The following is a 22,322-nucleotide window of genomic DNA, read 5'->3' on the forward strand; positions in this document are numbered from 1 at the left end:
AAATAAAGAAGTGGAAAAAGAGGAAATTCCAGTTGAGAGCCAACAATATTGGAGAGTAAGGCAGTGCATGGATAGGGAGCATGGGGAGGCAGCATGGTGGCACAGTGGTTAGCACTGCTGCCTCACAGTGCCAGTGACTCAGATTGGTGTGGGTTTCCTCCGGTTTCTTCCCACACTCCTAAGACGTGTGGGTTAGGTGGATTGGCCATGCTAAATTCTGCCTTTGATTTCCAAGATGTGTCGGTTGGGGGGATTAGCGGAGTAAATGCGTGGAGTTACGGGGATAGGGCAGGGGGAAGAGGGCCTGGGTAAGGTGCTCCGTCAGCGAATCGGTGCAGACTCGATGGACCGAATAGCTTCCTTCTTCTGCACTGTAGGGATTCTATGATATGGGAGAAGATTCAGGAGATGTACAGAGGGGTGAGACCTGTCTATCATTGAGGAGTGGAGGTGCAATGTGGGGGTCAGGTCTTAGTGCAACAAAGAATCCAATCAGCTGAGGTTTGGACAGGTTGGAGCATGCGGAGAATATGGAGGAATGGGAGGTCGTTGCTATAGTGATGGAAGCAGACAGCAAAAGATGTGCAATTGACAAAGAGGATTAGTGTTTGCAGGATCAGTATAAGATAAAGGAAAAGAAATCAAGAAAGAAAAAGGAATTTTTATTAGTTCAGAAGTGGAAAATAAACGGCCAATTTACACACAGCTCCCACAAACAACAAAATCTGTTTTAGTGGATACAAATAATCAGGACTTGGGGAAAATTCCTCAGATCTTTTTCGAAATCAGACTGGAAGAGGGCATCTCTGACAGTGCAGCACTCCCTCAATGAATGTAAATTCTCTGCTCTCCAATCCCTGGAGAGTTTGAATCGTCTCTCATCAGTGGGTTACTGCCACACGGCCACAGCTGACATTGTCTAATGTGTGCGATGGGCTACATCTATCAATCCAAGTTTCAGTAACAAAAAGCAAAGCCACTGTTATTTGGTAACTGACAATTTTCTGATATTAAATGGGTTGTCACTGGGATTAAATTTGCACCAAGCATCATTTAAATGTTCTTTGCAAGCTGCTATTATTATTCCCTCAACCAATTATATACTTAATAAAGAGAGAAAATGTTGGAAATATTCAGCTGATCAAGCAGCATCTGTGGAGAGAGAAACAGAGTTCAGGTTGATGACTTTCTGTCAAAACACACCCTGAAATGTGATGTTGGGTTTAACTCTCCGCTGGCAGGTTTGAGAGTAGGGCACATAAAATCCAATTTGACCCATGCTGGGGGAGGGGGTGACACAGAGGGTCAATAGAAGCCCTAACGTGGCCAATTAATGCCTGCCCACTTAAGGGCTGCACCCCGCCAAAACTGAGACTCAGGAGAGACCCATGCAAGCGCCCAGCATGGCGGCTTCCCCTATGCAGACTGTTGGGGAGAATACTTCCTAATAGGCCGATCTAAGATTGCCGCCTGAGGTCACCTGCCCACTATCTGCAAAACCAGTGGGAAACCTGCGTCACGTTTCTCCAGGTATGACTCTATTGCAGGCCAATCAGGCACCTACCTGGACAGCACCAGGCCTCCCCCATCATATTAAGCCCCCGAGTAGGCGGAAATCCCTCAATCAGAGGTCTGCAGTGTCACCAGTGGTCACTGCCAGTATTGCAATTGGGCCTTCCCCAGGGATCAGTGCTGGGTCACTGGAGGAGGTAATTATGGGCAATTAGGCAGTCGCTGGGATGGGGCAGGGGGTTGCCAGTGAGGTTGGAAGAGGGTCGAAAGCAAGAGCAGAGGGGTGGCTTCCTATGGGTCTCCACCTCCTGATGCTGGGTCCCTCCATCAGATACAGAGTCCCCGAGAACAAGGGAACCCCTTACCCCCTCCAGGCAGCAGAATTCCTGGATGGTTAAATGCCAAAATGCAAGCCAACTGATAACATCCTCCATTATGGGCCTTAATGAGTTCAATTGGCTGCCTACCTCCATTCAGCTGGTCGCTGATCCACATGGCAACCAGTTCAAACATCAAAGCCATCGCTTTAACACTCCAAACATTTGAGGTTTTGGTTTCTGAAATGTGCATCATTACTCCTTGCTGAGGGGGTAGTTAAACAAACGATGAACATAAGAAATAGAAGCAGGACTAAAACACTTGATCCTTTGAATCTGCTCCGCCATTTGATATGTTCATGGCCAATCTTCTCCCTCAACTCCCACTTTCCCACCCATCCCACCCCCCCTCCCCCACCCACCCTATTATTACTACAAAAGTGAATGATCCTCACACTTCCCCACATTATACTCCATCTGTCACCTTGTTGTCCATCAACTAACCTGACTTTATATCTTTGCAGTTTCTTTGTATCCTCGACACAGTTTACATTCCCACCTAGTCCACCTCAGTGAAGAGCCAACAGTCCAGCTTGTCCTCACTCTCTGCAATCTATGCTTTTTCATGCCTCTAATCCATTGTCAATGATATCCGGGCAGTTGTCATTGTGTGATATCAAAGAACAAAGTACAGCACAGGAACAGTCCTTTGGCCCTCCAAGCCCGCGCCGATCATGATGCCCGAACTAAACTAAAACCATATGTATTTACGGAGCCTGTATCCTTCCATTCCTATCTTACTCATGTATTTGTCTGGATACCCCTTAAATGCCGCTATTGTTCCTGCTCCCACCACCACTCCGGGCAGCGCATTCCAGACATTCAATATCCTCTGAGTAAAAAAAACTTCCCTTGCACATCTCCTCTAAACTTTTCTCCACGCACCTTAAACCTATGTCCTCTAGTACTTGACTTTTCTATCCTGGGAAAGAGCATCTGACTATCCACTCTGTCCATGCCACTCATAATCTTGTAAACCTCTATCAGGTCACCCCTCAACCTCCGTCATTCCAGTGAGAACAAACCAACTTTATCCAACCTCTCCTCATAGTTAATACCCTCCAGACCAGGCAACATCCTGGTAAACCTCTTCTGTACCCTCTCCAAAGCACCCACATCCTTCGGGTGGTGTGGCGACCAGAATTGTACACAATATTCTAAATGAGGCCTAACTAAGATTCCGTACAGCTGCAGCATGACCTGCCAATCTTTATACTCAATGCCCCGACCGATGAAGGCAAGCATGCCGTATACCTTTTTGACTACCTTATCCACCTGCGTTGCCACTTTCAGTGATCGGTGGACATGTACGCCCAGATCTCTCTGTTTGTCAATACTCTTAAAGGTTCTACCATTTACTTGATATTCCTACATGCATTGAACTTTTCCTGCTGTTGAATGCCATGGGATGTTGCATGAAGCTTCAAATGCTCTGCATGTGCAGTCAATAGTGCACCATCTATTAAAATGCCAGGTGCAATGAGACAAATTGAGAAATACTGGGAAAGAATAGTCAAAGAGTCTGAGTGGATTGAGAGAAATCTTGGGTTGGATTCCCTCCCCCATTCCCAACCCCCCCACCCCCACAGCACTTTTCCCAGTACTGGAGACAGCTCAACGGCTGCCACAAGGATCTTCCAGACCTGCCAATGTCTACGGCATTTTGCATGGCTCACCCATCCCACCACCGGGATCTCACCAAGTGGAGAGGGGGGAGGCGGGTCACCTTCAGCAGCATCAGAAGATCCCACTGGCAGGAAGAGTCAGAAAATCCCACCCTATGGTTTTCTCAGTGTGGTACACCCCTCCTTCGCACAGTCGATTGCACAGGGTGAGCATTTCTATTACTGAGGCACAGACCTGGATATTATGCTAAGTAAGAAGTCTCACAACACCAGGTTAAAGTCCAACAGGTTTATTTGGTAGCAAAAGTTTGCTGTTGGACTTTAACCTGGTGTTGTGAGACTTCTTACCGTGTTTACCCCAGTCCAACGCCAGCATCTCCACATCATGACTATTATGCTAAGCACAGAATGTGTGTCTCAACTGTGGTCAGGCAGTACACCCTTTGGCTGTTGCTCAATTCATAGCAATAAAACAAACTGTGTCTTTACTAGCTGGGACTGTACGTCTTCACCAACATCTGCCCCGTACAACACACTGACACCAATCCATCCCTACAGCTTGGCAGGGATCAAGGTTTTCAGTTGCTGTCGGGGAGTTAAAGGTCAGTAGTTACTCAGTTTACATTGAGCTCCTGTCAAAGCGAACTGGTCCGACAGGGCCAGCTGTTTTGTATGGGAACTGAAAAAAAACAGCAGCCTCATTTATAAAGCAACACCATGACAACAGTTTCATGTCATGAGTCATAGAGTGATAGAGTCAAAGAGCCGTTACGGCACAGAAGGAGACCATTCAGCCCATTGAGTCAATGCTGGCTCTCTGTAGAACAATCCAGCCAGTTCCATTTTCCTGCTCTAAGCCCATAACTCAGCAAGTTTATTCCCCTCCAGCGCCTATCCAACTTCCTTTTGAAATCACTAATTGTCTGTTTCCATCACCCTCGTAGCAGTGGGTTCCAGGGCATTAGCACTCATAGTGTAAAGGTTCTTCCTCTCATGTCCATGTACCATCTGCCAATGGGAACAGTTTTTCTTTGCCGACCTTATCTAAACCTGTCATAAATGTGTCTACCTCGATAAAAACTCCTCTCAATCTCCTTCGCTTCAAGGAGAATTTCTCCTGCCCAGCCTGGAGCTAAACTCCCCACGTCCCCGGAATCATTCTGGTAAATCTCCCTCTGCACTTCTCAAGGATCCTCATATCCTTCCTCAAGTGTGGGGACCAGAACGGGATGCAATACTTTAGTTGTGACCAGACCAGAGTTTTATAAAGATTCAATTTAACTTCCCAGCTCTTTGTATTTTTAATAACTCAATTTCTGAGGCTCAAGATCCATCCCAGGACCTTCACTAACTTGTCTCTCAATGTGCCCTGCTATCTTCTAATATCCGTCCACATGAGCCTCCAGATCCCTCTATCCCCACACATTCTTTTGAACCATTCCATGAGGTCTATACAACCTTGTTCCATTCCTTCTGCCAAAATGTATCAACTCTCAGTTCTCTGCATTAAATCCCACCTGCCCAATGTCTGTCAATTCCACTAGCTTATCCATGTCTTGTCCCAGACAACTAGACATTCTCATTGTTTCCATACCTTCAAGTGTGATATCACCAGCAATATTTAAAATTTTACTCTATATTGTAATATCCAAGTTATTTACATAAAAACACACAGTGGCCCCACCACTGAATCCCAGGATCGCCACTGCCTATCATCCACCCAGTCGGAAAAATAACCATTTACTACAACTCACTATTCACTGAACTTATTTCATTAAATATTTTATCCAAATTGATACTCACCATCCTATTTAATGAGCCCTGAAAGACGTGCTGGTTAGGTGCATTGGCCGTGCTAAATTCTCCCTCCGTGTACCCGAACAGGCACCGGAGTGTGGCGACTCGGGGATTTTCACAGTAACTTCATTGCAGTGTTAATGTACTTGTGACACTAATAGATAAACTTCCAACTTCTAAAATTTGTTAACATCCTTTTCGGTGATATTGTATCAAACACTTAAAATCCATATAAACAACATCAGTCACAATCCCTTCATCAAAAATAGAATTTGATTATTCAAGCGTGCTCTGCCTGTTACAAATCCGCGCTGGCTCTCTTTACTTTACCAAGTGCTAGTTTATTTTTTCCCCGATTATTGTTTCTTACCCACCAATGATGTTAAAATAGCCTGCCTACACTCACCAGGAATGTCCCTACACACTTTCTTGAACAACGGCATCATAAATGCCACTGACCAATTAGTGGCAGACAATTAATGATTTCAAAAGGACACTGTCCTTGACACATCCCCATTTCTAGAGAAGATTGGAAGATTATAGAAAGCTATTCCTCTCCTTCCCCGCTCTTCCTTTAGCAATGTGTGATGCAAGCCATCCGGATCAGGAGATTTATCCACCCCAAGCCTAGTCAGACTTTCCTCAATTTTCATCCCATTCATTATCAATATTGGGGCGGCACGGTAGCACAGTGGTTAGCACTGCTGCTTCACAGCTCCAGGGACCTGGGTTCGATTCCCGGCTTGGGTCACTGTCTGTGCGGAGTTTGCACATTCTCTTCGTGTCTGCGTGGGTTTCCACCGGGTGCTCTGGTTTCCTCCCACAGTCCAAAGATGTGCGGGTTAGGTTGATTGGCCATGCTAAAAATTGCCCCTTAGTGTCCAGGGATGCGTAGATTATAGGGATTAGCGGGTAAAATATGTAGGGATATGGGGGTAGGGCCTGGGTGGGATTGTGGTCGGTGCAAACTCGATGAGCCGAATGGCCTCTTTCTGTACTGTCGGGTTTCTATGATTTCTATGATTCTATGAATATCATCTCCCCTTCTGTTACAGCATCCTCTATCATAATAAACACCAACATATAGTATTCATTTAAATATTCTAACCTTGCCCTGTGCTTGTAAGCATATATCACCTTCTTTATGCCTCATAGACCCCACTCTGCCACTTAATACCTGCTCACCATCTCCAGGGCCAGTTGACTGCTGATCTCATTTTAGCCTTGGTCCCAAAATGGACAAAAAAGCTGAATTCAAGAGGGGAGGTGAGAGTGACTGCCTTTGCTATCAAGGCAGCATTTGCCTGAGTGTGGCAACAAAGAACCCTAACAAAACTGAAATCGATGGGAACCAGTGGAAAGCTCGCCATCACATAGGAATCATACCTGGCACAAAGGAAGATGGTTGTGGTGATTGGAGGCCAATCATCTCAGCTCCAGGACATCACTGCAGGAGTTCCTCAGGGTAGTGTCCTTGGCCCAACCATCTTCAGCTGCTTCATCAATGATCTTCTTTCCATCATAAGACCAGAAGTGAAGATGTTTGGTGATGATTACACTGCAGTAATTCAGCCAAATGCCCATCACCAACACCCTTTATTGTGCAGCAAAGGAAAGGGCTGCGACTGCAGCTTGCAGTCAGGAAGGCTTCACCTCAGAACCTACAACAATGATCCAGGTGGAGTCACAGGTTTAAAAATCCCCGCCTTCCGCTTCCCATTGGGTGAGCCTCCGCCCATGGGGAGGTCAATTGAAGATTCCCTGTGACCTCTGTGGCCATCATAATGTTCAGTACCATTGGCAGCTCCTCAGGTACTGAAGGGGTCTGCGTCCCTGAGCAATGTCCAGGCCTGGGCTGATAAATGGCACGTTCCATTTGCACCACACAAGTGCCAGGTAACGATATTCAATGGCAGTACCAGCACTGTCTAGCAATATCCTGGGAGTACCACTGACCAAAAACTGAACTGGACTAGCCACACAAATACTGTGTCTACCATGTGTGGAAAGAAAGCAAATGACTCACCTCCTGATGCCCCAGAGCCTGTCCACCATCTACAAGGCACAAGTCAGGAGTGTGATGGAATAATCTCCACTTGTTTTGATGCATGCAACTCCAACAACACTCAAGAAGCTAAACATTCAGGATATTGCAGTCGCCTGATTGGCACCCTATTCACCATCTGAAACATTCACTCCCCCTAATGCTAATGCAGTGGCAGCAGTGTGTACCATCTACAAGATGTACTGCAGCAACTCACCAAGGCTCCTTCACCAGCACCTTCCAAACCCGTGACATCTGCCACGTAGAAGAACAAGAGCAGCAGATAATGGGAACACCACCACCTGGAAGTTCCCCTCCAAGCCACTCACCATCCTATTTGGAAACATATCGCTGTTCCTTCACTGTCGCTGGGTTCTCCCTTCCTAAAAGCACTGTGGGTGTACATATACAGGATGGACTGCATCTGGTGAAGAAAGTAGCTCCACACTAGTGTACCCTAACTTCTCTCCCCAATGTCCTGCCTCTGATTCTAAAGATATGTCCCTTGTCCCAGACTCTCCCATAAATCTTAAAAGCCTCAATCAAATCCTTTAATAGGAGATTCATAGAATCATACAATCCTTCCTGTACAGAAGGAGGCCATTTGGTCCATCAAGCCTGCACCGGCAACAATCCCACCCAAACCCTATCACTGTAACCCCACATATTTACCCTGCTAATCCCCCTGACACTAAGCGGCAATTTATCATGGCCAATCCGCCTAACCCACACATCTTTGGAATGTGGCAGGAAACTGCAGCATTTGGAGGAAACCCACATAGACACGGGGAGAACTTACACACTTCACATAGGCAGTCACCGGAGGCCAGAATTGACCCCGGGTCCCTGGCACTGTGAGGCAGCAGTGCTAACCACTGTGCCACCGTGCTGTCCCTATATTTCTTATTCCAGGGAATATTAGCCTGATTTATGTACTGTCTCCTCATATGTCAACCCTTGCAGCCCTGACAGGTTTCTGGTGAGTTTATGTTGCAGTCTGTCCAACACCAATATATCCTTTCCAAGTTGTAGTGCTCAGCACTTTACCCAGTAACTCGGATGTGATCTAACCAGGGTTTTGTATAGTTACAACAAAGCTTCCCCACCGTTATACACTAGCCTTCTAGTTATAAAGGATAACATTCCATTTGCCTTTTTTGATTGTACTTTGTATCTATCGTTGATGAGCCATGCACATGGACTACAGAGTCTCCGTGGACCTCCACGATTCCTATCTGGTCACCATTTTTAAAAGTATTCAGGTCAATCACTCTCTGAAGCAAAATGGATGACCTCATGTTGAGATCTATCTGCCACAGTTTTCCCTGCTCTCGTAATCTATCAATGTCTCTTTGGTATTTTTATGCTCCTATCTCACTTCACCACCAATCTTTTGTCATCAGCAAACTTGGAAATATGGAGGTCTCTATTGTGTAAATGAAGTCATTAATAATCAAAAGAATGGCTGAGGTCCCCGGAACAGATTTCTGTGCCTCATCATTAAACGGTGAAAAATTACAACATGCTACTGTGCAGAGGGACCTGGGGGTCCTTGTGCATGAATCACAAAAACTCAGTTTGCAGGTGCAGCAGATGATCAAGAAGGCAAATGGAATGTTGGCCTTTATCGCGAGAGGGGTGGAGTATAAAAGCAGGGAGGTCATGCTGCAACTGTACAGGGTACTGGTGAGGCCACACCTAGAGTACTGTGTACAATTTTGGTCCCCTTATTTAAGAAAGGATATATTAGCTTTGGAGGGGGTACAGAGAAGGTTCACCAGGTTGATTCCGGAGATGAGGGGGTTAGCTTGTGAGGAGAGATTGAGTAGACTGGGCCTGTACTCATTGGAGTTTAGAAGGTTGAGGGAAGATCTTAGAGAGCCATATAAAGATAATGAAGGGGCTAGACAGGGTAGAAGCAGCGAGGTTATTTCCACTTACAATGGAAACAAGAACTAGGGGGCATAGCCTCAAAATACGGGGGAGTCAATTTAGACCAGAATTGAGGAGGAACTTCTTCTCCCAGAGGGTAGTGAATCTTTGGAATTCTCTGCCCAATGAAGCAGTAGAGGCTACCTCGTTAAATGTGTTTAAGTCACAGGTAGATAGATTTTTAACCATTAAGGGAATTAAGGGTTATGGGGAGCGGGCGGGTAAGTGGAACTGAACCCACTATCAGATCAGCCATGATCTTATTGAAGGGCGGAGCAGGCCTACTCCTGCTCCTATTTCTTATGTTCTTATCATTAGTCACTTCCTTCCAAGTCAAGTACTTACCCATTAGAAGAATCATCATCAACCCAAAAGGTTAACTTTGTTTCTCTCCACAGAGACTGCTCAACCTTTCCGGCATTTTTTATTTTTGGTGCAGACCCATTGACCCTGCTCCCTGCCGATTAACCAGCTCAATAGCACGCTTTGAATTCCAGGGGTTTTAATTTTAACTCACAGTCCCTGGCACAGTGGTTCGCACTGCTGCCTCACAGCGTCAGAGACCCAGGTTCAATTCCCGACTCAGGTGATTGCCTGTGTGAAGTTTGCACATTTTCCCCGTTTCTGCGTGGGTTTTCTCCGGGTGTTCCAGTTTCCTCCCACACTCCAAAGATATGCGGGTTTGGTGGATTGGCCATGCTAAATTGCCCCTTAGTGCCAGGGGGACTAGCTAGGGTAAATGCATGGGGTTACAGGGATAGGACCTGGGTGGGATTGTGGTCAGTGAAGACTTGATGGGCCAAATGGCCTCCTTCTGCACTATGGAATTCTATAATTCTATCGATTCTATGATTATGTGGAACCTTATGCCTTCTTCAAATTCATATAAGCAGCACCCATAGGCAGTCCGAGGCAGCACCCATAGGCATTCCGAGGCAGCACCCATAGGCAGTCTGAGGCAGCACCCATAAGCATTCCGATGTAGCACCCATAGGCAGTCCGAGGCAGCACCCATAGGCATTCCGAGGCAGCGAAACCTGATCCGGGGACCTCAGCCATTCTCTTTGTTTATTAATAACTTCATTAACACAATAGAGACCCCCATATTTCCAAGTTGGCTGATAAAAGATTGGTAGTGAAGTAAGAAGTGAGATAGGAGCATAAAAATACCAAAGAGACATAACCTCTACTAGGTTATCTATTTCCTCAAAAAATCAAATTAGGCTCAATCCACATTGCTGGCTCTCTCTCAACAGCGAAAACCTCTTTAATGCTCAGTCGCTCTCTCCTGCATTGTAGATTCCAATAACTCCCCCACGTCCTGTTAGGCTAACAGGTCTATAATTTCCTATTTTCTCTCTATCACCTTTCTTAATTAATGGGAGATATGTATATATACATTTTTAATTTTCCAATCTAAAGGAACAATTCCTGAATGGAGAGAGCTTTGCAATTTTCCTACTTACTTCCTTTCCACCTTGAGGTGGAAGCCCTCAGGTCCTGGAGATCTGCCAGTATTCAGTGCCATTAGTTTTCTTGTAGCTTTCTCACTTACTTTAACTTTAGTGAGTTCCAGGCCTTGCTTCTTTATGAGCTTCCCTGGAATGTCAGGTGTCATATCCTCCTCCTCCACTGTGAAGCTTAACATAAATCTGTATTCCCTTGCGCAATACTACTCACATCTGTTTCTGAAGAAGAGTCAAACAGATTTGAAACATTTACTCTGTTTCTCTCTCCACAGATGTTGCCAGACTTGGTGAATCTTTCCAGCACTTTGTTTATATTTCAGATCTACGACATCTGTAGTATTTTGCTTTAATCTGTTTTTAAAGAGTCCATATCAGCCTTGACAACTTTTGTCTTCCTTTGCTATTCTTTATATCTCTCCCGGATCTACACTATTCTTTACACTTTTGCATGTTCTTTCCTTTAGTTTAAATTTAAATTTATTTATCAGTGTCACAAGTCGGCTTACATTAACACTGCAATGAAGTTACTGTGAAAATCCCCTTGTCGCCACACTCCAGCATCTGTTCAGGTACAGTGAGGGAGAATTTAGCATGGCCAATGCACCTAACCAGCACGTCTTTCAGATTGTGGGAGGAAACCCACACAGACATGTTATCTCCCTCTTTTAGGGCAAAACAAATAAACTAACTCAAATTAACTCAGGGACAAAGTAAAAGGGGCAGCTCCCCAAGAGGAGGGGGAACAGCCCGAACAGAACCGAAGTGCAAAGGAAACTTAAAACATTAAATCATAATGTGATTATCGGGGCCTATAATGCACCCCAGCCCCTGCGGTGCCAACAGGCGCGGAAGGCGCCAACTGTGCCCGTGGATACCGCATGCTCCCTCTCCAGGGACACCTGGCCGCGAACATAGCCGCGGTAGAGGGGCAGACAGTCAGGATGGGCGGCCCCCTCGATCGCCCGCTGCCTGGACCTATTGATGGCACGTCTCGCCAGGCCCAGGAGCAGGTTCACGAGGAGGTTGCCATCCCAACCCGCCCCTCTCCACACAGGTGTCCGTAGATCAGGAGCGTGGGACTGAAGTGCAAACAAAACATCAATAAAAGGTTCTTCAGGAAAACAAAAAGGGAGTGCAGCCTAAGACACAAAACATAGACATGGTCCACGGACTCCACAAGGCCACAGAAGGGGCAAGCTTGGGAGCCCGTGAGCCTATATAATTTATGGTTGTGCAGAACTGCTGCGTGCAACACCCTCCACCCCAGGTCCCCAAGATAATTGGGGGAGATCCCTCTGTAGCGGGACCTCCACTGGGGACCTCCGCTGCCCGGTGGCAACAAGGCCCGCCAAGGTGTATCCGGGCGACTGGCAAGGAATGTTATCTCTCTTATGTTATCTCTCAACTCTTTTGTCGAGAATGGCTCAGCAGGTTAGGTAATCTATCATTCCATTTCACCAGGCATTGCTCCATCTGGAGGGTTTGACTGGCTTACCTTTGGAACATTTTCTGTGTGATAACGGAATGTTGGTATCCCCGTGCAGTAAACCTGGTATAACTAAAAGAATCACTGCAAAAAACAGCAGGTGACTTGCGAAGGCTTTAGTTGTCCCTGGGCCACCAAACACTTTCTTCCTTTTCTCTACAAAGTTGTCCTGAGGTGTAAGATGCCTCGGAGTCACCGGCAATGCAGGCGAGTTGTTTGGAAGAAATAAATGCTTTTGTAAAGAAAATGATAAGTGAGGGGTCCCTGACAGTCGCGATTGTGAAAAACGTTCTGCTGAGCAGTTGGGGAAAATGTCTTTGGCAGCAGATTGGGATTTGAGCTTCTCCTCGGTCTGCATTTCCAACCTGCAAGTGAGACCAGAGAGTCAGAGTTAATGTTTGCAAACTGAAGTCTAATATCTACAACACAAAGATAACTGCAGCAGTGGCTATTGGTAATTAGTATTGTTTGAGTTATAAGGAGAGGCTGGATAGACTGGGACTTTTTTCCCTGCAGCAGAGGAGGCTTAGAGATGATCTTATAGAGGTCTATAAAATAATGAAGGGCATAGATCAGCTAGATAGTCAATATCTTTTCTCAAAGGTAGGGGAGTCTAAAACTAGAGGGCATAGGTTTAAGGTGAGAGGGGAGAGATACAAAAGGGTCCAGAGGGGCATTTTTTTCACACAGAGGGTGGTGAGTGTCTGGAACGAGCTGCCAGAGATACTAGTAGAGGCGGGTACAATTTTGTTTTCTAAAAAGCATTTAGACAGTTACATGGATAAGATGGGCATAGAGGGATATGGGCCAACGTGGGCAATTGGGAATAGCTTAGTGGTTAAAAAAGGGCGGCATGGACAATTTGGGCCAAAGAGCCTGTTTCCATGCTGTAACCCTCCATGACTCAATAACAAGGCTGGAGCAGAACTCCTGGGAGTGTGCTGATTGCTGGCGTGAGGACTCTCTATTGAGACATGACCAGTGAGATGGTCCACAGCTTGAAATTTATCTGCATTCCTGTTGCCAAACTCTTGGGCCCTGGGAGCCTCCCCCCATTTCCCGGATTTTCCATGTTTCCCTCGCTCACCCCTATTCTGCTGAAGCCAATCAGAAACTTCCCCTGGAGCATTCCTAGTGGTTCTTTACTTGACACAATAAGCCTATGATCCCACACTATCATCGCTTGTCAGCCAATCATCACGCCTGCCCTCCAACCTTCACCTTTTCATAGCTGTTTTTAAAGCATTTTAACTTCTCACGGTTGCGACTAAGAGTTTTGGGTTGCGGTCCCCCACCCCCCCTCCCTCACAGAGGCTGTATGACATGCTGAGTGTTTTTAAACACACACTGAAGGTAACTAAGTCACTCTCACATTCTGTGTCTGATTAACAAGAGCAAAACGTGAAAGTGAATTTACCATTAGAAAATGCAGAGAGAGAAAAAAAGATACAACTTTATCTGAATAATTAATAATTCAGCAAAGACAAATAGTGGAGGTTGAAATATTTGTAATTTCTTCATACAAATAAACATGACAGATTTTGTGAGGTAAATACTGAGTGCAATGTTTATACTCTCTGGAATCCTTTAGTCACTGGTGAAGGGGATGATGGAGTGCACCTTAAATAGATGTTCGCTGTTACAGGCTGTGTGATGCTGCTACAGGCTGTGTGATACTGCTACAGGCTGTGTGGTACCGCTACAGGCTGTGTGGTGCTGCTACAGGCTGTGTGATGCTGCTACAGGCTGTGTGATGCTGCTACAGGCTGTGTGATACCGCTACAGGCTGTGTGATACTGCTACAGGCTGTGTGATGCTGCTACAGGCTGTGTGATGCTGCTACAGGCTGTGTGATACCGCTACAGGCTGTGTGGTACCGCTACAGGCTGTGTGATGCTGCTACAGGCTGTGTGATCCTGCTACAGGCTGTGTGGTACCGCTACAGGCTGTGTGATGCTGCTACAGGCTGTGTGATACTGCTACAGGCTGTGTGGTACCGCTACAGGCTGTGTGGTGCTGCTACAGGCTGTGTGATGCTGCTACAGGCTGTGTGATGCTGCTACAGGCTGTGTGATACCGCTACAGGCTGTGTGATACTGCTACAGGCTGTGTGATGCTGCTACAGGCTGTGTGATGCTGCTACAGGCTGTGTGATACCGCTACAGGCTGTGTGGTACCGCTACAGGCTGTGTGATGCTGCTACAGGCTGTGTGATCCTGCTACAGGCTGTGTGGTACCGCTACAGGCTGTGTGATGCTGCTACAGGCTGTGTGATGCTGCTACAGGCTGTGTGATGCTGCTACAGGCTGTGTGGTACCGCTACAGGCTGTGTGATGCTGCTACAGGCTGTGTGATGCTGCTACAGGCAGTGTGATGCTTCTACAGGCTGTGTGGTACCGCTACAGGCTGTGTGATGCCGCTACAGGCTGTGTGATGCCACTACAGGCTGTGTGATGCTGCTGCTACAGGCTGTGTGATGCTGCTACAGGCTGTGTGATACTGCTACAGGCTGTGTGATGCCGCTACAGGCTGTGTGATACCGCTACAGGCTGTGTGATACCGCTACAGGCTGTGTGATACCGCTACAGGCTGTGTGATGCCGCTACAGGCTGTGTGATGCCGCTACAGGCTGTGTGATGCCGCTACAGGCTGTGTGATGCCGCTACAGGCTGTGTGATGCCGCTACAGGCTGTGTGATACCGCTACAGGCTGTGTGATGCCGCTACAGGCTGTGTGATGCCGCTACAGACTGTGTGATGCCGCTACAGGCTGTGTGATACTGCTACAGGCTGTGTGATGCCGCTACAGGCTGTGTGATGCTGCTACAGGCTGTGTGATGCTGCTACAGGCTGTGTGATGCTGCTACAGGCTGTGTGATACTGCTACAGGCTGTGTGATGCTGCTACAGGCTGTGTGATGCTGCTACAGGCTGTGTGATGCTGCTACAGGCTGTGTGATGCTGCTACAGGCTGTGTGGTACTGCTACAGGCTGTGTGATGCTGCTACAGGCTGTGTGATGCTGCTACAGGCTGTGTGGTACCGCTACAGGCTGTGTGGTACCGCTACAGGCTGTGTGATACCGCTACAGGCTGTGTGATGCCGCTACAGGCTGTGTGATGCCGCTACAGGCTGTGATATGCTGCTACAGGCTGTGTGATGCTGCTACAGGCTGTGTGATGCTGCTACAGGCTGTGTGATACAGGCTGTGTGATGCTGCTACAGGCTGTGTGGTACCGCTACAGGCTGTGTGATACTGCTACAGGCTGTGTGATGCCGCTACAGGCTGTGTGATGCTGCTACAGGCTGTGTGATGCTGCTACAGGCTGTGTGATGCCGCTACAGGCTGTGTGATGCCGCTACAGGCTGTGTGGTACCGCTACAGGCTGTGTGATACCGCTACAGGCTGTGTGATACCGCTACAGGCTGTGTGATGCCGCTACAGGCTGTGTGATGCCACTACAGGCTGTGTGATACCGCTACAGGCTGTGTGATACCGCTACAGGCTGTGTGGTACTGCTACAGGCTGTGTGATGCCGCTACAGGCTGTGTGATGCTGCTACAGGCTGTGTGATACTGCTACAGGCTGTGTGATGCTGCCACAGGCTGTGTGATACTGCTACAGGCTGTGTGATGCTGTTACAGGCTGTGTGGTACCGCTACAGGCTGTGTGATACTGCTACAGGCTGTGTGATGCTGCTACAGGCTGTGTGATACTGCTACAGGCTGTGTGATGCCGCTACAGGCTGTGTGATGCCGCTACAGGCTGTGTGATGCCGCTACAGGCTGTGTGATGCCGCTACAGGCTGTGTGATGCCGCTGCAGGCTGTGTGGTACCGCTACAGGCTGTGTGATACCGCTACAGGCTGTGTGATACCGCTACAGGCTGTGTGATGCCGCTACAGGCTGTGTGATGCCGCTACAGGCTGTGTGATGCCGCTACAGGCTGTGTGATACTGCTACAGGCTGTGAGATGCTGCTGCAGGCTGTGTGATGCTGCTACAGGCTGTGTGATACTGCTACAGGCTGTGTGATGCTGCCACAGGCTGTGTGGTACCGCTACAGGCTGTGTGATACTGCTACAGGCTGTGTGATACTGCTACAGGCTGTGTGATGCTGTTACAGGCTGTGTGGTACCGCTACAGGCTGTGTGATACTGCTACAGGCTGTGTGATGCTGCTACAGGCTGTGTGATACTGCTACAGGCTGTGTGATGCCGCTACAGGCTGTGTGATGCCGCTACAGGCTGTGTGATGCCGCTACAGGCTGTGTGATGCCGCTGCAGGCTGTGTGATGCCGCTGCAGGCTGTGTGGTACCGCTACAGGCTGTGTGATACCGCTACAGGCTGTGTGATACTGCTACAGGCTGTGAGATGCTGCTGCAGGCTGTGTGATGCTGCTACAGGCTGTGTGATGCTGCTACAGGCTGTGTGATACTGCTACCGGCTGTGTGATGCTGCTACAGGCTGTGTGATACTGCTACAGGCTGTGTGATGCCGCTACAGGCTGTGTGATACCGCTACAGGCTGTGTGATACCGCTACAGGCTGTGTGATACCGCTACAGGCTGTGTGATGCCGCTACAGGCTGTGTGATGCTGCTACAGGCTGTGTGATGCCGCTACAGGCTGTGTGATGCCGCTACAGGCTGTGTGATGCCGCTACAGGCTGTGTGATGCCGCTACAGGCTGTGTGATACTGCTACAGGCTGTGTGATGCTGCTACAGGCTGTGTGATGCTGCTACAGGCTGTGTGATACTGCTACAGGCTGTGTGGTACCGCTACAGGCTGTGTGATACCACTACAGGCTGTGTGATGCCGCTACAGGCTGTGTGATGCCGCTACAGGCTGTGTGATGCCGCTACAGACTGTGTGATGCCGCTACAGGCTGTGTGATACTGCTACAGGCTGTGTGATACTGCTACAGGCTGTGTGATACTGCTACAGGCTGTGTGATGCTGCTACAGGCTGTGTGATACTGCTACAGGCTGTGTGATGCTGCTACAGGCTGTGTGATGCCGCTACAGGCTGTGTGATGCCGCTACAGGCTGTGTGATGCCGCTACAGACTGTGTGATGCCGCTACAGGCTGTGTGATACTGCTACAGGCTGTGTGATACTGCTACAGGCTGTGTGATGCTGCTACAGGCTGTGTGATACTGCTACAGGCTGTGTGATGCTGCTACAGGCTGTGTGGTACCGCTACAGGCTGTGTGATACTGCTACAGGCTGTGTGATGCTGCTACAGGCTGTGTGATGCTGCTACAGGCTGTGTGATGCTGCTACAGGCTGTGTGGTACTGCTACAGGCTGTGTGATGCTGCTACAGGCTGTGTGATGCTGCTACAGGCTGTGTGATGCTGCTACAGGCTGTGTGGTACCGCTACAGGCTGTGTGATACCGCTACAGGCTGTGTGATGCCGCTACAGGCTGTGTGATGCTGCTACAGGCTGTGATATGCTGCTACAGGCTGTGTGATGCTGCTACAGGCTGTGTGATGCTGCTACAGGCTGTGTGATACAGGCTGTGTGATGCTGCTACAGGCTGTGTGGTACCGCTACAGGCTGTGTGATACTGCTACAGGCTGTGTGATGCCGCTACAGGCTGTGTGATGCTGCTACAGGCTGTGTGATGCTGCTACAGGCTGTGTGATACTGCTACAGGCTGTGTGATGCCGCTACAGGCTGTGTGATGCTGCTACAGGCTGTGTGGTACCGCTACAGGCTGTGTGATACCGCTACAGGCTGTGTGATACCGCTACAGGCTGTGTGATGCCGCTACAGGCTGTGTGATGCCACTACAGGCTGTGTGATACCGCTACAGGCTGTGTGATACCGCTACAGGCTGTGTGGTACTGCTACAGGCTGTGTGATGCCGCTACAGGCTGTGTGATGCTGCTACAGGCTGTGTGATACTGCTACAGGCTGTGTGATGCTGCCACAGGCTGTGTGGTACCGCTACAGGCTGTGTGATACTGCTACAGGCTGTGTGATGCTGTTACAGGCTGTGTGGTACCGCTACAGGCTGTGTGATACTGCTACAGGCTGTGTGATGCTGCTACAGGCTGTGTGATGCTGCTACAGGCTGTGTGATGCTGCTACAGGCTGTGTGGTACCGCTACAGGCTGTGTGATACCGCTACAGGCTGTGTGATACCGCTACAGGCTGTGTGATGCCGCTACAGGCTGTGTGATGCCGCTACAGGCTGTGTGATACTGCTACAGGCTGTGAGATGCTGCTGCAGGCTGTGTGATGCTGCTACAGGCTGTGTGATGCTGCTACAGGCTGTGTGATACTGCTACCGGCTGTGTGATGCTGCTACAGGCTGTGTGATGCTGCTACAGGCTGTGTGATGCTGCTACAGGCTGTGTGGTACCGCTACAGGCTGTGTGATACTGCTACAGGCTGTGTGATACCGCTACAGGCTGTGTGATACTGCTGCAGGCTGTGAGATGCTGCTGCAGGCTGTGTGATGCTGCTACAGGCTGTGTGATGCTGCTACAGGCTGTGTGATACTGCTACCAGCTGTGTGATGCTGCTACAGGCTGTGTGATGCTGCTACAGGCTGTGTGATGCTGCTACAGGCTGTGTGGTACCGCTACAGGCTGTGTGATACTGCTACAGGCTGTGTGATGCCGCTACAGGCTGTGTGATACTGCTACAGGCTGTGTGGTACTGCTACACGCTGTGTGATGACGCTACAGGCTGTGTGATGCTGCTACAGGCTGTGTGATGCTGCTACAGGCTGTGTGATGCTGCTACAGGCTGTGTGATGCTGCTACAGGCTGTGTGATGCTGCTACAGGCTGTGTGGTACCGCTACAGGCTGTGTGATGCTGCTACAGGCTGTGTGGTACCGCTACAGGCTGTGTGATACTGCTACAGGCTGTGATGCTGCTGCTACAGGCTGTGTGATGCTGCTACAGGCTGCGTGATGCCGCTACAGGCTGTTTCCTAATGTCTCCCTGTCATGCCCAGTCCCTTGCTATAACTGCAATCTTTTTGCTGCCCATTCGAACACACAGGCGGCCATTAATCATTACTGGACTGGAGATTTCCGCACTCTTTCATTCAATAAACTAGCTCAGGAAACCACAAAGGCGATTACATCAGCTCTCCTCCAAATTTTAAACAAAAAAAGTCAGACCAGTTAATACGGTGACTCTGAGAAGGAATTACATTGCATCGCAAATTAAATACAACAGCCCAAATAAACACCATGGCCAATTTTTAAAAAAAAACATTAAATTGCTGCCGTGTATGAAACTCACCAATTTAATCTGGTTTTCCGGGGGGAAGATACGGGCCAACCAAATTATTTTATATATATAAACACACACACACGCATGCTGACTTTCCCTCAACGTCTCCCCTTGGCCGGGTTGTGAGTGTATCACTTCTGATTAAGAAGGACTTTAATTTACCCAGTATTTCAGGATGAAAAGTTAAAAAAGAGACAATCCCTGGGTCACAAACACTTCCAGCTGTCACTTACCTTGCTGTCAGAAGTCACTGTCGAGTATTTGGTGTGTGAGATTTTTTAAATATCCAGACTGAGGGGGGGAAAAGGATGGAAGTTCTCCAGCCAGCTGCACACACACACCACCACAAGCTGCAGAAAATCACTCTGTAACATCCCAAAGAACCATCTCCAAACCCAGCCAGCCCTGCAAATGATCTGATCAAACTAGTCTAAGTCATCAGCGGAAATGAAGCTGTATTTGTTCCCTTTTGGCAATGTTTTTTATTTGTTTTGATGGGGTTTTTCTCTCTCCCCCCCCCCCTCCCCCCCGCTTCACAAGGAAGCCTGCGCTTTGGGATTTCTCTGGAAGATTATACTCTCTCAAGTTTTGCTCAAAGGGTGTGGGCCGTCACTTGGTGAGATGAGGTTATCCCGATTCAAAGCTGGGAGCGTTTCACTCCGTTGAAGTCACTGACCGGCTTCGTACACAAACAGGGGACCGGTCCAGATTCTTCCCACAATAAACAGGCCAAGTGTAAACCCCCAGAGCCCTGAATTACTGTCAAACACTCATAAAAGTGCAACGAGGCTGAAAGCTGGTTTATTTCCTCTATATTTTCCATTGAATGGGAATACTGAAAAGCCTGAATCGGATTCATGAAGTGAGGGGAATCCTTGCCAAGTGGATTCGATGCTATTTTGTCTGGTAACAGATTGAGAAGGATTTGCAAAGTGCTGGGAGAGTTTACAGTGCAGCCTCATCACTGAGTCTGGCTGCTGGAAGCAGCAGTCAGGGTGAAGTGTCAGTGTTACTGGGTCTCTGGGGGGTGGGGGGGACATCTCTCTCTCTCTCTCCATTTGCTCACTTTCCCCTGTCCCTCAATCCACGTGGCAGAGCCCCGGAGCACTCACCTGGTAGCAGAATGGGCTGCTGCTGCTGCCGGCACATCCCCCCCCCCCCTCAGCAGCTTGGAACTCACTCAACTCATGCTGCAGACCGCCCCCCCCCCCCCCCCGGGGCTGCACTGTGCTGTGTGGCGGGAGGAGGGTGAGGGGGAGCCGGGTGTGTGTGTGCCAGGGGGAGGGGGCAGGTACATACTGCCTATCTTTGCATGAGTTGAAGGTCAGACAGCAGGCTGCTGGAAGAGGCTCAGAGTCAGTTATCCCAATTCACTCATTCAAAAGCGACACACAATTGTGACTGGAAATAGTCTATAACCGTTGGATGCTGTAGATCAGTCACACCCAGGAGGCGGTTCCGTTATTTCACTATTATTTTTGGTAAGAAGTCTCACAACACCAGGTTAAAGTCCAACAGTTTAATTTGGAATCACGAGCTTTCGGAGCACTGCTCCTTCATCAGGTGAGCATATGGACATGGTCTGAAGTAACAAGTTCTGGACAATATCCAGACTTGGGCTGATAATTGGCAAGTGTCATTCATGCCACACGGGTACCAGGCAATGACCATCACCAATAAGAGACAATCTAACCACTGCCCCTTGACATTCAAAGGTGTTACCATCACTGAATCAACATCCTGGGGATTACCATTGGCTAGAATGGGGCAGCCATGTAAATACTGCGGCTGCAAGAGCAGGTTGGGAATTCTGTAGAGTAATTCAATTCCTGACTCTCCTAAAGCCTGTCCACCATCTACAAGGTACAAGTCAGGAGTGTGATGGAATACTCTCCACTTGCCTGGATGGGTGCAGCTCCAACAACACTCAAGAAGCTCGACATCATCCAGGACAAAGCAGCCCCGCTTGATTGGCACCACATCAACCACCTTAAACACTCACTTTTTCCAACACTGACAGTAGCAGCCACGTGTACCATCTACAAGATGCACTGCAGCAATTCGGGATCAATTCCAGCCTTGGATAACTGTCTGTGTGGAGTTTGCACATTCTCCCCGTGCCTGCGTGGGTTTCCTCCGGATGCTCCAGTTTCCTCCCACAGCCCAAAGATGTGCGGATTAAGTGGGTTTTGCCAATGCTAAATTGTCCCTTAGTTTCCCAAGATGTGTCAGTTAGATGGATTAGCCATGGGATAGGGTGGAGAAGTGGGCCTGGGTAAGAATGGCCTCCTTTTGCACTAAGGATTCTATGAACAGTTCACAAAGACTCCTTCAATAGCACCTTCCAAATCCACAACTGCTACCACCTAGCAGGACAAAAGCAGAGGATACCTGGGAACACAAAGACAGGAGGTTCCCGTCCAAGCCACACACCATCCTGACTTGGAAATATATCACCTGTTCCTTCACTGAGCCTGGGCCATAATCCCGGAACTCCCTCCCTAACAGCACTGTGGGTGTATCTACGTCATATGGACAAGGTGGTAGCTCAACACCACCTTCTTAAGGGCAATTAGGGATGCATTCCTTCTCCTCCCATGATACCACGCCCACAAGTTCTCCCTCTTCCCATGCCATCACTTATGTTTCCCTGAATGACCTCTTATTGGAACAGACATGGAAGGGCATTGATTAAGTGCCTTGACCACATATAAAGAGAGACTTCCCCCTTCAAAGTTGATCATCAGTTAATTTTATTTGTATGAAGAGAGATTTGAACCTGAGAGGCTCATTGGCATTCATCTCTAAGCCTGTAAGGCCTGGGATT

General features: G+C 48.5%; 1 protein-coding gene across 1 annotated transcript in view; it reads right to left on the reverse strand.

The window, feature by feature from the left end:
* LOC144511312 (cell surface hyaluronidase CEMIP2-like) overlaps positions 1-19,854 on the reverse strand; it is a 165,913-nt gene extending 146,059 nt beyond the window's left edge. Inside the window, exons 1-2 of the mRNA XM_078241555.1 lie at positions 19,729-19,854; positions 12,252-12,607 (exon numbers count right to left, since the gene is read on the reverse strand). Coding sequence (XP_078097681.1) covers positions 12,252-12,600 — 349 coding nt within the window. The 5' untranslated portion in view covers positions 12,601-12,607; positions 19,729-19,854. The remainder of the gene's footprint in view (positions 1-12,251; positions 12,608-19,728) is intronic.
* Positions 19,855-22,322: the final 2,468 nt, after the last annotated feature.

The sequence above is a fragment of the Mustelus asterias genome, chromosome 24 (assembly GCF_964213995.1).
Source record: "Mustelus asterias chromosome 24, sMusAst1.hap1.1, whole genome shotgun sequence".
Lineage (NCBI taxonomy): Eukaryota > Metazoa > Chordata > Chondrichthyes > Carcharhiniformes > Triakidae > Mustelus > Mustelus asterias.